At 45.7% G+C, this 12,811-nt stretch overlaps 1 protein-coding gene and 1 long non-coding RNA gene across 13 annotated transcripts in view; one reads left to right on the top strand and one right to left on the bottom strand.

The window, feature by feature from the left end:
• Positions 1-1,769: 1,769 nt before the first annotated feature.
• LDOC1 (LDOC1 regulator of NFKB signaling) lies at positions 1,770-3,209 on the bottom strand. The gene has a single exon (XM_025460850.3). The coding sequence runs from the start codon at positions 3,040-3,042 to the stop codon at positions 2,599-2,601; it is 444 nt and encodes a 147-aa protein (XP_025316635.1). The 5' UTR covers positions 3,043-3,209; the 3' UTR covers positions 1,770-2,598.
• An 85-nt stretch (positions 3,210-3,294) lies between these two features.
• The window catches only part of LOC112668469 (uncharacterized), a 135,541-nt gene continuing 126,024 nt past the window's right edge, over positions 3,295-12,811 (top strand). For 9 of the 12 annotated variants that reach the window (XR_003141703.3, XR_007409366.1, XR_007409363.1 and 6 more), the window contains exons 1-2: positions 3,295-3,520; positions 4,129-4,307. This is a non-coding gene — a long non-coding RNA (uncharacterized LOC112668469). The remainder of the gene's footprint in view (positions 3,521-4,128; positions 4,308-12,811) is intronic. The other 3 variants (XR_003141709.2, XR_003141704.2, XR_004813046.1) reach the window with 1 other exon arrangement.

Raw genomic sequence — 12,811 nt, 5'->3', positions numbered from 1 at the left:
TGCCTTCCCCACACGGCATGTGCTCACTTGGTTTGCTGGTGGGGAATAGATCTCATCCACTCGCCTTCCACTTCCCTCTCCCCCAGAAAGTTCACTCCCATATCTAATCACAGTCCAGATTCTCTTTCTGGACCTTAACTATAGCTGGGGATCATCCCAGTATCCGGCTCAAGACACCATAAAAGCAACCATCTGGAATCACTGTGAGGACAACCACCACCTTTCATTCATCACCGTATCCTTAACTCCTCTCAGTATACCTGGACCACTGAAAATTTCACTGATTGAGATTTGGTCTTCCTGGATCCTTTACCCAGCTTACAGCTCTAGCTCACCACTTTCCCACATCTACCCCCCAGTCTCGGCCTCAACCTCCTTTGCTAAACCATATCCACCCATCCCTACCCTCCAGAAACAACTTTCCTATGCCAGAGAAATCATTTCTGTCCTATACTTCTTCCTGTTTACCAAGTAAGCTTTCTACCTGACTTTATGTCAGATCTTGATGAGTAAATGAGCTCTTACCATGCTCTCATTTCCAGTCTCCCTGAACCTGTTCCATTCCTCTTCACTCCTGACATTTTCCTACTAAAGCCAAACTCACAGCAAGACACCTGCTTCCCAGATGACTTTCAATTCCAGGCCTGGGAGTAACAGTCCATGTTTACTGAGTGCTCACCATGTAGTAGGAACAGTTGTAAATACGTCATGGGTGCGATCTCAACAAACCCATGCCTCTGAGGTGACCGGTAGGATGACCAGTATCTCATTTAATCGACAGTGAGGTTTACCGGCACAAATAAAAGAATAACCGGCCTCAGAAGATCTTATGCAATAGGGAAGTTTATTACCTAAACTGGAGATGTTAAGGTAGGGCTGGCTCCAGCTATGGTACAATGAGTACATTTGGGCAGATAGAGATGAGAACTCTGAATCCCTCACATCTTCCTAAATGTTCCCGTGGCAGAGGCAGCTTCCACAAAACCCACAACCGAATTTATCTGATTTCACATTTCAAAGAGTTCTTCTCAGCACCCCCACCCCACTCCCTGAATGCCTCGGAGCCCTCCAGGCCCACAAAGAGGTCTCAGCATAGCCCAGATAGCAGTACAAGGTCTAGTTCAGGAGACAGTCAGTCTCCAATTTCCATAGGCAGGAATCTGGGACATATGTATGGGTGGGGATTCTAAGACAGTGCACCCGGGGTGATGAAATGTTAAGATCACGCTCTATTTAGTATGGGTTCACTCACACAGGATCCAGGGCTTAATGTCAGTTCAAGCACCTGAAAGGGGCATTAAAACAATATGCTACGTAGTTAACTGAAGTCTGAACTCAACAGCGCCCCGCGGGCAACAAGACTTAAGGGACAGAATTTCTCTGGCAGTGTTGAGTAAGGAATCCAAAGGCTCAAGAAGATAATAACATTGTATGTGTCCAGATTTATGCCTGTTGTCCTAGTCTAATTATTAACAGTGTCCCCCTTTAACTCTCAAGTGTCCCAGTTTGGGATGGTGTGCCACCTGCTCAGCCACCCCTTACCCATGCCACCCTGGAGGCCCCAGAGGACACTCACTCCTTTTGCCAGGGCTTTAAGAAATGCCTTGGTGAGGAGAGTACCAGAATTCCTAGAAAACCCTGTGGTAGTTGTCCTCTGTAGCCTAGAGATGACAGTGGCGAATACTGGGACTGAACTAAGTTCCCTGACCTCAGGGGGCATAACGGGAGTCAGAGTGAGATTGGAAGAGGCCAATGATAGCACTTAACCATTAAAAGACACTCCTTTCTTTATTTTTGTAGTGCTTGATATTTATTGAAAAGAACGTAAATGCTTTTTTCCAGGTGGTATTGAGGAGCTGGGCTGAGTGCCTGTTTTTGTTTGTTTGTTTTGTTTTTAGTATTTCTGTCCAAATGCACACATCTGTTGGGACTGCTGCAGTTTGGAAAGAAAAAGGACAGCTGTGCAAAACTGGTGCATAGGAGAAAAGAAATGTCAACAATTTGGCTGCCAGGCGCACTAGGCCCCTGCAGCAATCTGGTGGGGAAGGGGAGGACCCTGGGAGTAGGCAGGGAACTAACCAGGTTGAAAGACTGGCCCCTTCAGGGGCTGGTGAGCTGTCCAAATCAATGTCCAAGGACATAGAGCCAACTCAGGCATCTTCTAGGTTGGTCCTTATTTTCAAAGGCTGTGTTCTGTCGCTGGAATGTGGTGGACGGTGGTGAAGTGGCAGCGTAGGTCTCTGGGCAGATGGAGGCCTTGCAGTCGGCAGGGCAGGGCAGGGCTGTGCGTGGTCTGACCAGTTTGTAACAGGGGCCTGCCCTATAGCTGGGGCTCAGGACACAGTCCAAATCAGCAGGGGAGGGCCCCGGGGCTGGCCAGAGTGGGTGGCGGCGCGCTTCCGAGCGAGGCCCCAGCAGCAGGTAACCGGAACAAAGGCAAGCACTACAGGGGGATGACGGAGAGAACCGGAGAGCTGGGGGTAGGGAAGGGGATCGGAGGGCGGAAGGGCGCTGGGCGGCTCCGGGCCGGGCAGGAGAGGCGGGGGAGAGGATGGCGGCGTGCAGGGCCCTCCCCCCTGGGCCCGAGGGTCTCCCGGCCTAGTAATCATCTTCCTCGTCGTCGTCGTCGTCGTCTTCTTCGTCGTCATCCCAGCCAAAACACTGTTTCATCTCATCGAGGAAGGCCCGGTAATCACCTAGGATGGGGCTATCCATCTCAATGTAGGGCACCACCCACTCCTCGGCTTCCCCGGTGAGCAGGCTGATTAGGAATGCCACCTTCATGGCGTCGTTGCAGAATCGGTTCTCGTTGACGAGCATGTAAGACGCCGTCTGCACGATAAACTCGGGGAGCCGGGAGCTCTCGCCGCTAAACGTTTCGGGGAAGGGCACCGGGCAGCTCGGCGGACGTACCTGGCGCAGCAGGGTGGCCCTCTCGCACACCAGCAGCCGCAGCTGTTCCATGAGCTGGCTGTTCTCGATGCTCAGGGCGCGGTGCCGCATCAGGAGCGCGTGCAGCAGCAGCACCAGCTCGTCCACCATGGCGAACGGCTTGCAAGCGCAGGGCTGGGCTCGGCTCAGGTGCGCACGGAGGCCTCGCAGGAAGTGCGTGTCCGCCGAGGCGCACGGTGGCCAGGGGCGGAGGGCGGTGCGCGCTGGGGTCCGGCTGCTGCGCAAGCTCCGCCCGCACAGCCACTCGGGCGGCCGGCGCGCCGGCGCGGCCCGGGTCGGGGGGCGTGGTCAGGGCGCTGCCGGCGCCGCGAGGGGGCGGGGCCGGGGCGGGGCCGGCGGGCCGGGGGCGGGGCCGGGGGCTCGGTCCAAGGGAGGGGGCGGGCGGGAGCCGGGGGCCCGCGGCCGGAGTTCCCGAGGCCGGCGCCCGGGAAGGGCAGGCTCCCGCGCTAGAGCCCCGGATGTGCGCCCCGGGACCGCCAAAAGCCAGCTCAGAGAGGGCCAACCTGCTCAACTTTAAAGGATCGGTCACGCTCGGACTCAGCCGACTCACACAGTGCGGGGCTCCTTGGTGGGTCTGTGGCTACGAGATTCCACCTGCGCGTTTCGGTGACACACGTCCTCGCTTATTGAAATCCCACTCACCCAGGGAACTGCTGGCGCTGCGGCCTGCCCCGCGGGAGCCACGCATCCTTTCGGAGTTGCGAAAGACCCTTCCTTGGGGCTCCTCTTTGAAAACAAAACAATATCTAAATGGGGTTTTTTTTTCTTTAGTTGGGAAACAATATTGTATACCTACATCCTTTTTTAAAAAGTATTTTTTTCTAAACAGTCAAGTATAAAAACTTCTGCAAAAGCACCACTGGAGAACGATTTGCAGGCTCTCGCCTCTCTTTGACCCTCTGTTTCATGTCCTGTTAATGCCCCTTGGCCCTCGGTCGCATGTTGTTTGTTGCTTAACAATGAACACTTGTGTTTTTAAATGCTTTGGGCTTTCTACTTTGAACTGGATTATTTAAATCGTTGAGTCCAGGACCCTAGAGCTGAAATTTTGTTGGCTCTGCTTTTAAAATATATCCCCAGATCAGTCACTTCTCCCACTATACCACCCTGATCCAGCCTTCCTTATCCCACCCAGACTGCTGCAACTGCTTAGCTTTCACTCTTCTCTTCCTGCAGTACACACAGGAGTCCCTCCTGATCCACGGTTTTGCTCTCCGGTGCTTTCAGTCACCCGTGCCAAGGGTGGTTTGATCCGGAATCAGCTGACCCTCCTTCTGACCTGGCACCAGAAGATCAACCAGTAGCCTGGCGTCGGATCACTACGCATTCTATCATCTCACGTCATCACAAGAAGGGTGAGTACAGGACAGTAAGATACTTTAAGAGATATTTTGAAACTTGCATAATAGTTATGTGTTACAAACATTCTATTTTATCACATGAGCTAGTAATGTCTTAGTGTGCCTAACTTATTTAAATTGTATCAAGTACGTATAGGAAAAAATATAGTCTATATATAATTCAAGACTATCCTCAGTTTCAGGCATCTGCTGGGGATCTTGGAACAGATTCCCCTGTGGATATGGCCAGGGAACGAGTGACTCATGTCTCAGGGCAGTGGCTCATATTTCTCAGTGCCCACTCTCTCCAGAGAGTAGGCACAGGAATCCTTTTGAACAAAAGTGAGAACTTTTTACTCCCCTGCTCAAAATCATCCCAACAGTTTTCCACTCTCACTTGAAATAAAAATAAAATAAAAATAAAAATAAAAGCAAAGTCTTGGCTGTGGCCTGCAAAGCCCTGCCTCATCTCCTGTGCCTATTCCCATTTCCTGTTCTGCTCTAATCACAGTATTCTTCTTGCTTATTCTCCCCACATTATCAAGTAGCTCTGGCCTCAGGATCTTTGCATTTTCTGTCTTCTCTGCCTTGCAAGGCACTCTCCCCAGTTAGCTGCCCGACTCCTTCTCCCACTGTTTGAGAGAAGACTTACCTGACCACCTCATCTATCAGAGCACCCCACTCTCTACCAGTAATCTCTAATCCCTAACCCTGCCTCATTTCCCTACATAGTATTTATCATACTAGCAGCCAACATATCTTATAGCACTTTGATCATCAGTCAGCCTCCACTTTAGAATGTCTTTGTGACCAAAGACTTTGCTGTGTTAGCTGCTCTATCCTGAATGCCTAGAAAACTGGCCCAGAGTGGAAGATCCGGAAATGTTCGGTGGGTGAAAGAATCTCAGGGTGCAGATATCGAGATGAAAAATAGAAGTGGCGGCTGCACAAAGTGTTCAAAATACTCTTCAAATCATCCAAAATGTTCAATCTCTGATCATGAAACAGTGAAATGATGACTGACATAATAAAAATGGCAAAATAATTTTTTAAGCACCCTATTTAATATTTTTACAATAGAATGGGCATCCGTGGAGGTGAGAGGCTGTGGGGAGAGAAACAGGGCAAGGTAGGAAGAGGGGGACATCATACTACTGAGAGAATAGACAGAGAAGAGAGCATGTAGGAGGGACTATGAGCCTTGGACTCTCCTGTGATAGGAGCTCCCCTACTAGATCAGAAGCCGCTGGGGGCCAAGCAGAGACCCTCTCTCAGTCATCTTTTCATCTTCAGCATCTCAGAGTATATATTCAGCAATCCTATCAGTGTTCAGTGGATGGAATGAAGGGACAGGAAATATCAGAGACAGTTTCTAGCCATTTTACACATTCATGGCTTGGAGTGGAGGGTGGACCTGCAGGGCAGCAGTGAGTGTCCAGTTCCACTTTCCATGTCCAGACCCTAATGACAAGAAGAGATGCCCAGGGTTCTATTCCCAGTAGCAAACATTCTGTGGCAGGCACTGGGTCTAGTGATTGATATGAGCTGCCTCAGTGACCCTTGAACAACGACCATACGCAAGGAAAAGCACTCTAGGGAGGCTGAGACCCAGGAGAGCAGCACATTGGTGGCACAGTACCACAGTCTCAGCTGCTCTCTGACACGTATGCCCTTCCACTGAATGAGTGTTAAACACTGGACTTCTGGGAATGAGGCACGTCTGGTGGGGACCCAGAGATAATTAGGTTCGTGCTGCCCCAGTCCTCTTCCTCATAACCCTGTGACGGAGGGACTCTAGAAGAAAAACAGAGGAGGCAACCATGAATAGCACATCTGACGGGGCTCTGAGTTCCTTGAAAACAAGAAATGCCCTGACCAGAAGTGATCACAGAGCTGAACAGTGACTTGGGGAAGTGTTTCTCAACTTGGAGGGAGGGAGGAGAGACAGGTGGTTCATCAGTGACCTAGGGGGAAGCACCTGGGAAGAGGTGAGTAGTATAAATAACCAAAATGTATAGACTCATAATGTTCATGATGCTCTCCTGCCAATGCTAAGGCCTGCTAGCACTTCCTTCTCCATTCACCTTGCTTAGGGCCCCATGTCATTCTCTTTACTCCCTTTCTCCTCTCAAGTGACCCTTGAATGTACCTTTTCAACTGTGTGGACATGCTGGGGGCAGAGCAAAGTACCTTACTGTGTGCCTTATCTCAGGCTCAGAAACGTAATCAGGACAGCTCTGGCTCAGAACATCCTGAAGAGGTTCAGACCCCAGTATTTAGCAGGAGCATCGGCCCAAGGGCAAGGGAGTGAGCTCTGGTGCTTATCTCTTCCACCACCTTCCAAGCTTTAAACCCTGCCCTGGTATAAACCAGCAGCCAGACTTGTAAAATTCCCTTGGTTCTTCACCCTCCAGAGGGATTGTGCACAGATTGGGTAAACCAGCTTAGCACTTGACTATGCAGCCAGGTGCAGAAAGAAGTTTTGGAGGGGATATTTGCTTGAGGGTCAGTTTGGTGCCACTAAGATCCAGGCTTCTGCCCATAGACCTCTCCCCTCCTTTGTCTTAACCAGGTGTACCTTGGGCTATTTTTTACAGTAAGCACATCAAAATGGCTATGAGAGAGGAGTGAGGAGGTTTAGCTTCACCCTCTCCAGCTTACAAAACGTCCTAAAACATTTTTATGTGTTTATTTAAATACTAAAGTAATTCATTCTTATGGTTAAAAGAAATTTGATATTACTGGTTTGTTAAAATAAAAAGGAAACTTTAGTAGTACCTCTCCTTCTCTCTACAAAATCTCACTTGAAAATTCAAAATTCTGGGCAGCCCAGGTGACTCAGCAGTTTAGCGCCGCCTTCAGCCCAGGGTGTGATCCTGGAGACCCGGGATCGAGTCCCACGTCAGGCTCCCTGCGTGGAGCCTGCTTCTCCCTCTGTCCCTCTGCCTGTGTCTCTACCTCTCTCTCTCTCTGTCTCTCTATCTCTATCTCTCTCTCTCTCTCGAATAAACCAAATCTTAAAAAAAAAAAGAAAATTCAAAATTCAGTCTGTTTCGTTCCAGATAGATAAAAGGGCTTCACAGAATCAAAATACACGTTGTTCTGGCAACAAATGTGTCAAACATATCACCTTGAGTTCTCAAGATACATGTCAGGAGACCCAGATACGATACACAGATCTGTCTTCTTCATGATCGCGTAATACCCCACCTGAATTTCTTAGGCACACTCCCACCTCAGAACTAAAGATACCCAACTTTGTTCAGTTTCTCAGACAATGCACAATGCAGGAGAATGATAGTGCCAAATACACTGACGGTCTGAAACACACAGAACCGGAAGCTCAGATATCAATAACTGAATGATTCCTGTAAGTTAATGTTTTATTACTGAGTAATTTGTATTATTTGTGCATATATTTCCATTTTGCCATAATCTAGATTCTGTTTCCTTCAGTATATTGCACGAGATTTTTATTCTCCTTTTTTCTCATTCCTAATTATTTTGATATAATCAGGCACCTTGAACATACAAAAACTCATACACTTGGCTTGTTCCTGGCACTGTCATACATTTTAAAAAGTATCTGGCATCATGATAAATCTGTTGTCAGATATATCGGAGCGCATCCTGTCAATTTGTGTTTACTTGTTTTATTTTATTTTTTTTATAAATTTATTTTGTATTGGTGTTCAATTTGCCAACATATAGAATAACAACCAGTGCTCATCCCGTCAAGTACCCATCACCCAGTCACCCCCACCCCCCACCCACCTCCCCTTCCACCACCCCTAGTTCATTTCCCAGAGTTAGGGGTCTTTCAGGTTCTGTTTCCCTTTCTAATATTCCCCACTCATTTTTTCTCCTTTCCCCTTTATTCCCTTTCACTATTTTTTATATTCCCCAAATGAATGAGACCATATAATGTTTGTCCTTCTCTGATTTTAAGTGTAGAATAGGCCTCTCTTTCAAATTGGCTGCTTACTTCATTAAGATTAAATTTTTCAGAGGAAGAATAGGTGTGGTGAACTGAAGATGACCACAGATTCTTTGCCACTTAGCCTATCAAGGAGGAAAAACAATTTCCTTTGCCTCTTTCATCTGGGCTGACCTTGCGACTTGATTTGACAAATTAATGTGATGGAAGTGACTTATAACTTATGAGGCAAGGCCTTACGGACCTGAAGATTTTGCCTTTGGCCACTTGGAATGTTCCCTCCTTGGAGCCAGCCACCATATAAGAAGTCTAAGTACCCTGAGAACACCATGCTGTGAGGAAGCCCAAGCTACCCCCGTGGGGGAAGAGAGGCCACGTGGAGAAGCAGCAGGGCTGCAGACAAACAGGTCAGTTAGCCCAGCAGAGCCAGCACCACAGTGCAGCTGAGTGAACGACTCCAGCTGCCTGCCTAGAGAGCCAAAGCACTCTCATGAATTCTAAAACCACATGAATTACCAATTGACAGAATCATGAACAGACAAAATGGCAGCTGCTTTAAACCACAGAGGTTTGGGATAGTTTGTTCCATGGCAGGGGAGATGGAAACATGGAGACACTCAGGATATGCTGAAGATAAAAGCATGAACTGTGTATCAAAAGAACCGATAGGATATTCTGAATCTATAGTCCTGTTCTCTTTTCTTAGATTCTGTATATGTCTACTTGGTATTAATTAATTACAGGGCCAAACTAGCTGCCAGAGTTGTTTACATCTGCCCTGAGGTCCAAGTCCTTACCTTGAAACCATCTCCTTTCATGCAGTCCCACACACCAAGCCAGTATCGCCACTGTCCTGAATCAACCCAGAGCCAGGGACTAGACAATTAGAGACAGCCCCTGTGCCCCCAAATCCACTAGAATTATTTAAGCTAGCTAATTCTAAACTTGAACCTGCCTCATCCAGCCTTTCTTGGGAGAACTCTAGTAAGGGCTCTGGCCTGTGTCTTCCCCTTAACTCCTCTCTGCCTCCTGGCTAAAACCTTATGTGTCCCCACATGGCCCTGCATAGCATGGTATGCCCCCTCTTCTTTGGAAATATAAGTCATAAAAATCTTATTTCAGTGGCATTGGCCTCTCCATCATCTCCATAGATTAAAATCCTGTGTGTACAACTGAGAGACGTCCAAAATAATCCTCCCTAGTGGGAAACTCTAAGGAGACTGCATGTGATATATGTGTCATTGTGTGAGTGGCTGTATCCAGGTGGACATATGCATGTTGCTGCCCTCTTCTACCAATGATGCTACTTGTAATGAGAACTGGCAGGGTCACAGCATGGCAAAAATAAAATCAAAACTGACCGTGTTTTATCTAAGGGATATACATGCTACATAAAAGGAGTGAAGCGCATTTCAGGGCAGCAGCAGAAAAAGAAAAGAATTTTTGAAATTTGGGTTCAAATCGTCATATTCTTGTTTACTATGTGACTTGAGCAAGTCAATTCTTCTGAGCCTGGGTCTCCTTTTTAATAAATTTGTACAATAATAAGATCTAAATCATAAGATTGCAGTGAAGATCATGATAAAATGTAAAAGTATTTGGCAAATTGCGAAGTGCTATATACAGATTGCATATTATTTTTCACTGCAGACTTGTAATTTATTATCTTGCAATGACTATATTACCTGCATTTTAAATTGAATGTGTAGTTACTTTACCTCTCTTATTTTATCCAAGTATCTATAAATTTAATGATAAAATTTAAATTAAAATGTTTATTCTTGAATAAGAAGTAGTTGGAAGAATAAAAAGGGGTTTCCTGTTGATCTTGCTTTCTCTTAGTTCAAAACATGCTGTTCTCATAATAATGAGACAGACAAGCTTTTTTTAGGGAAAGAAGTAAACATGATAACATTCTGAGGGCTACCTTGTAACATCTCAGTTTTCTCTCTCAATCTTGGGAGAATTCATGCTACATTTGGATTGTGGATATATAATGTCCTCTCAGAGTAAAGAGACAACTGTACTATCAGAATCCCTCCTTCATCACTGTGCTACCATGGTGGCCCTCCTGGGAGAGGCCAGCAGTCCTAGGGCCATCTGAGAGAGGGAAACAGGATTTCTCTCAGCTCTAGGAGCATCTATGGTTGGCCCTTAGCTGAGTTCCAGCACCCTACCCTCTCAGGGTCCCTAAGCTTTCCTGCTCTCCTCCTTCAGCCTCCTTGGCTTCTCTTGTCCACTCAGTGCCTAGTTCTCTCAATATGGAAAATGGACTCATTGAGTAAAAATCCTCCCTAGGTAAGAGGAGGTGTGTGCTGTATAAGAGTAATCCCATGTCTTTCTCAAATCTCAGACTGGCTCCCACAAGTATCCCAGTGTTTGTGCAAAATGGGGATGGAATCACAGAAGTTCCGAGTTGGAGGGAACAGTGCTAGTTGCTCATTCTAAGTGCTATTTTGTTGTTAAATGAGAGAAGGATCTACAGAGTGGCCTGCTCATGAAAGCCAGTCAGTCACAGATGAGGAAATGAAGTTCTAGAAGAGATAAGAAAAACATAATGTGAGGAGAAGGGGTGGGGCAGAATGAGAAGAAGAGAGAGAATGTTAAGCAGGCTCCATGCCCAATGCAGAGCCCAATGCAGGGCTCCATCTCACAACCCTGAGATCATGACCTGAGCTGAAATCAAGAGTCAGATGCTTAACCAACTGAGCCACCCAGGTGTCCCCATAAGACATTATCTTTAGAGGTAGCATGGAATTGTAAAAAGAAAGCTGGACTAGGGGTGAGAATACCCGGTCCAGGTTTTACATCTGACATGCCCTATCATAGATAAACCATTGAGCAACTCTGAAACTCAATTTCCTTATTTGTAACAAGTAAATAAAAACGCCCCCTTGTGAACTTGGTGTGAGTCTCAAATGAGAAAATGAATATAAAAGTAAGTTTTAAAGTGGCAAATGTTTTTCTTACATTCTTCTATTTTATTTAAATTCAATTAATTAACATATTATTGGTTTCAGAGGTAGAGTTCATTACCATTACATCACGTGTCCTCCTTAATGCCCATCACCCAGATACCCCACCCCCCCCACACCTCCTCTCCAACAACCCTGAGTTTGTTTCCTAGAGTTAAGAGTCTCATGGTTTGTCTCCCTCTCTGATCTCATCTTATTTTATTTTTCCTTCCCTTCCCCTGTGATCCTTTGTTTCTTTAATTCCACATATGAGTGAAATCATATGATAATTGTCATTTTCTAATTGAATTATTTCATTTAGCCTAATATCCTCTAGCTCCATCCACATCATTGTAAATGGTAAGATTTAATTTTTTGATGGCTGAGTAATATTCCATTGTATATATACACACATCTTCTTTATCCATCCATCTGTTGATAAGCATCTGGGCTCTTTCCATAGTTTGGCTGTTGTTGTGGACATTGCTGCTATAAACATTAGGATGCAGGTGCCCCTTCAAATCACTGTTTATATGCTTTGGGTAAATACCTAGTAGTGCAATTGCTGGGTCATAGGGTAGTTCTATTTTTAACTTCTTGAGGAACCTCTGTACTGTTTTCCAGAGGGGCTGTACCAGTTTGCATTCCCATCAGCCGTGTAAGGGGATTCCCTTTTCTCTGCATTCTCACCAAAACTTGTTGTCTCCTGAGTTGTTAATGTTAGCCATTCTGACCAGTGTGAGGTAGAGTCTCATTGTGGTTTTGATTTCTATTTCCCTGATGCTGAGTGATATGGAGCATTTTTTCATGTGTCTGTTGGCCATTTGTAGTTCTTCTTTGGAGAAATGTCTGTTCATGTCTTCTGCCCATTTCTTGATGGATTATTTGTTTTTTGGGTGTTGAGTTTGATAAGTTCTTTACAGATCTTGGTCCTACCTTAATTCTTAATTTGCATTGTTTTAAAATTTGTTTTGAAATTATTTCAAATGTATAAAAGACTGGTAAGATTTTTATAAATTCCTACGTATGCTTCTCTCAGGTGAACCAGTCATTAACATTTTACCCTATTTGGCTTATCTTTCTCTCATAGTCAGTGTGTGTGTGTGAGAAAGATAATTGTTTTCCCTAAACCATTTGAAACTTGAAAACATGAAGACTCACTTTTACTTACTATTACAGAATGTGTTTGCTATAAACAAATACACTGTCCTACAAAACCACAGTCTATCAAAATCTAGGAGATTAAGATTGATATAATGTTACTTTTTAAGTCCACTGACCTCATTAAGATTTTCTTCAGTTGTCACCAAAAGGAAAGTTTTAGGTCTAGCATCCAATCCTGGATCATATATTACATTTAGTTGCCATGTCTCTTCAGTCTTCTTCAGTCTGGAGCAGTTCTTCAGTCTTTCTGTGATATGACCTTGATAGTTTTGAAGAATGCAGGCTTTTTAGTAGCTTTACAAAGTGTCCCTCAATTGCTAGTATTTCTCCATTATTAGATTTATTTTATGCACTTTTGGCAGGAATATCACAGAAGTGTCACTGTGTTGTTCTTAGTACATCATATCAGAAAGCACAGGATGTCCTTTTGTTCTGTCACGGGTGATAGTAATTTTATCATTTGG

The sequence above is a fragment of the Canis lupus genome, chromosome X (assembly GCF_003254725.2).
Source record: "Canis lupus dingo isolate Sandy chromosome X, ASM325472v2, whole genome shotgun sequence".
Lineage (NCBI taxonomy): Eukaryota > Metazoa > Chordata > Mammalia > Carnivora > Canidae > Canis > Canis lupus.
This window is presented reverse-complemented; position numbering and strand designations above follow the sequence as displayed.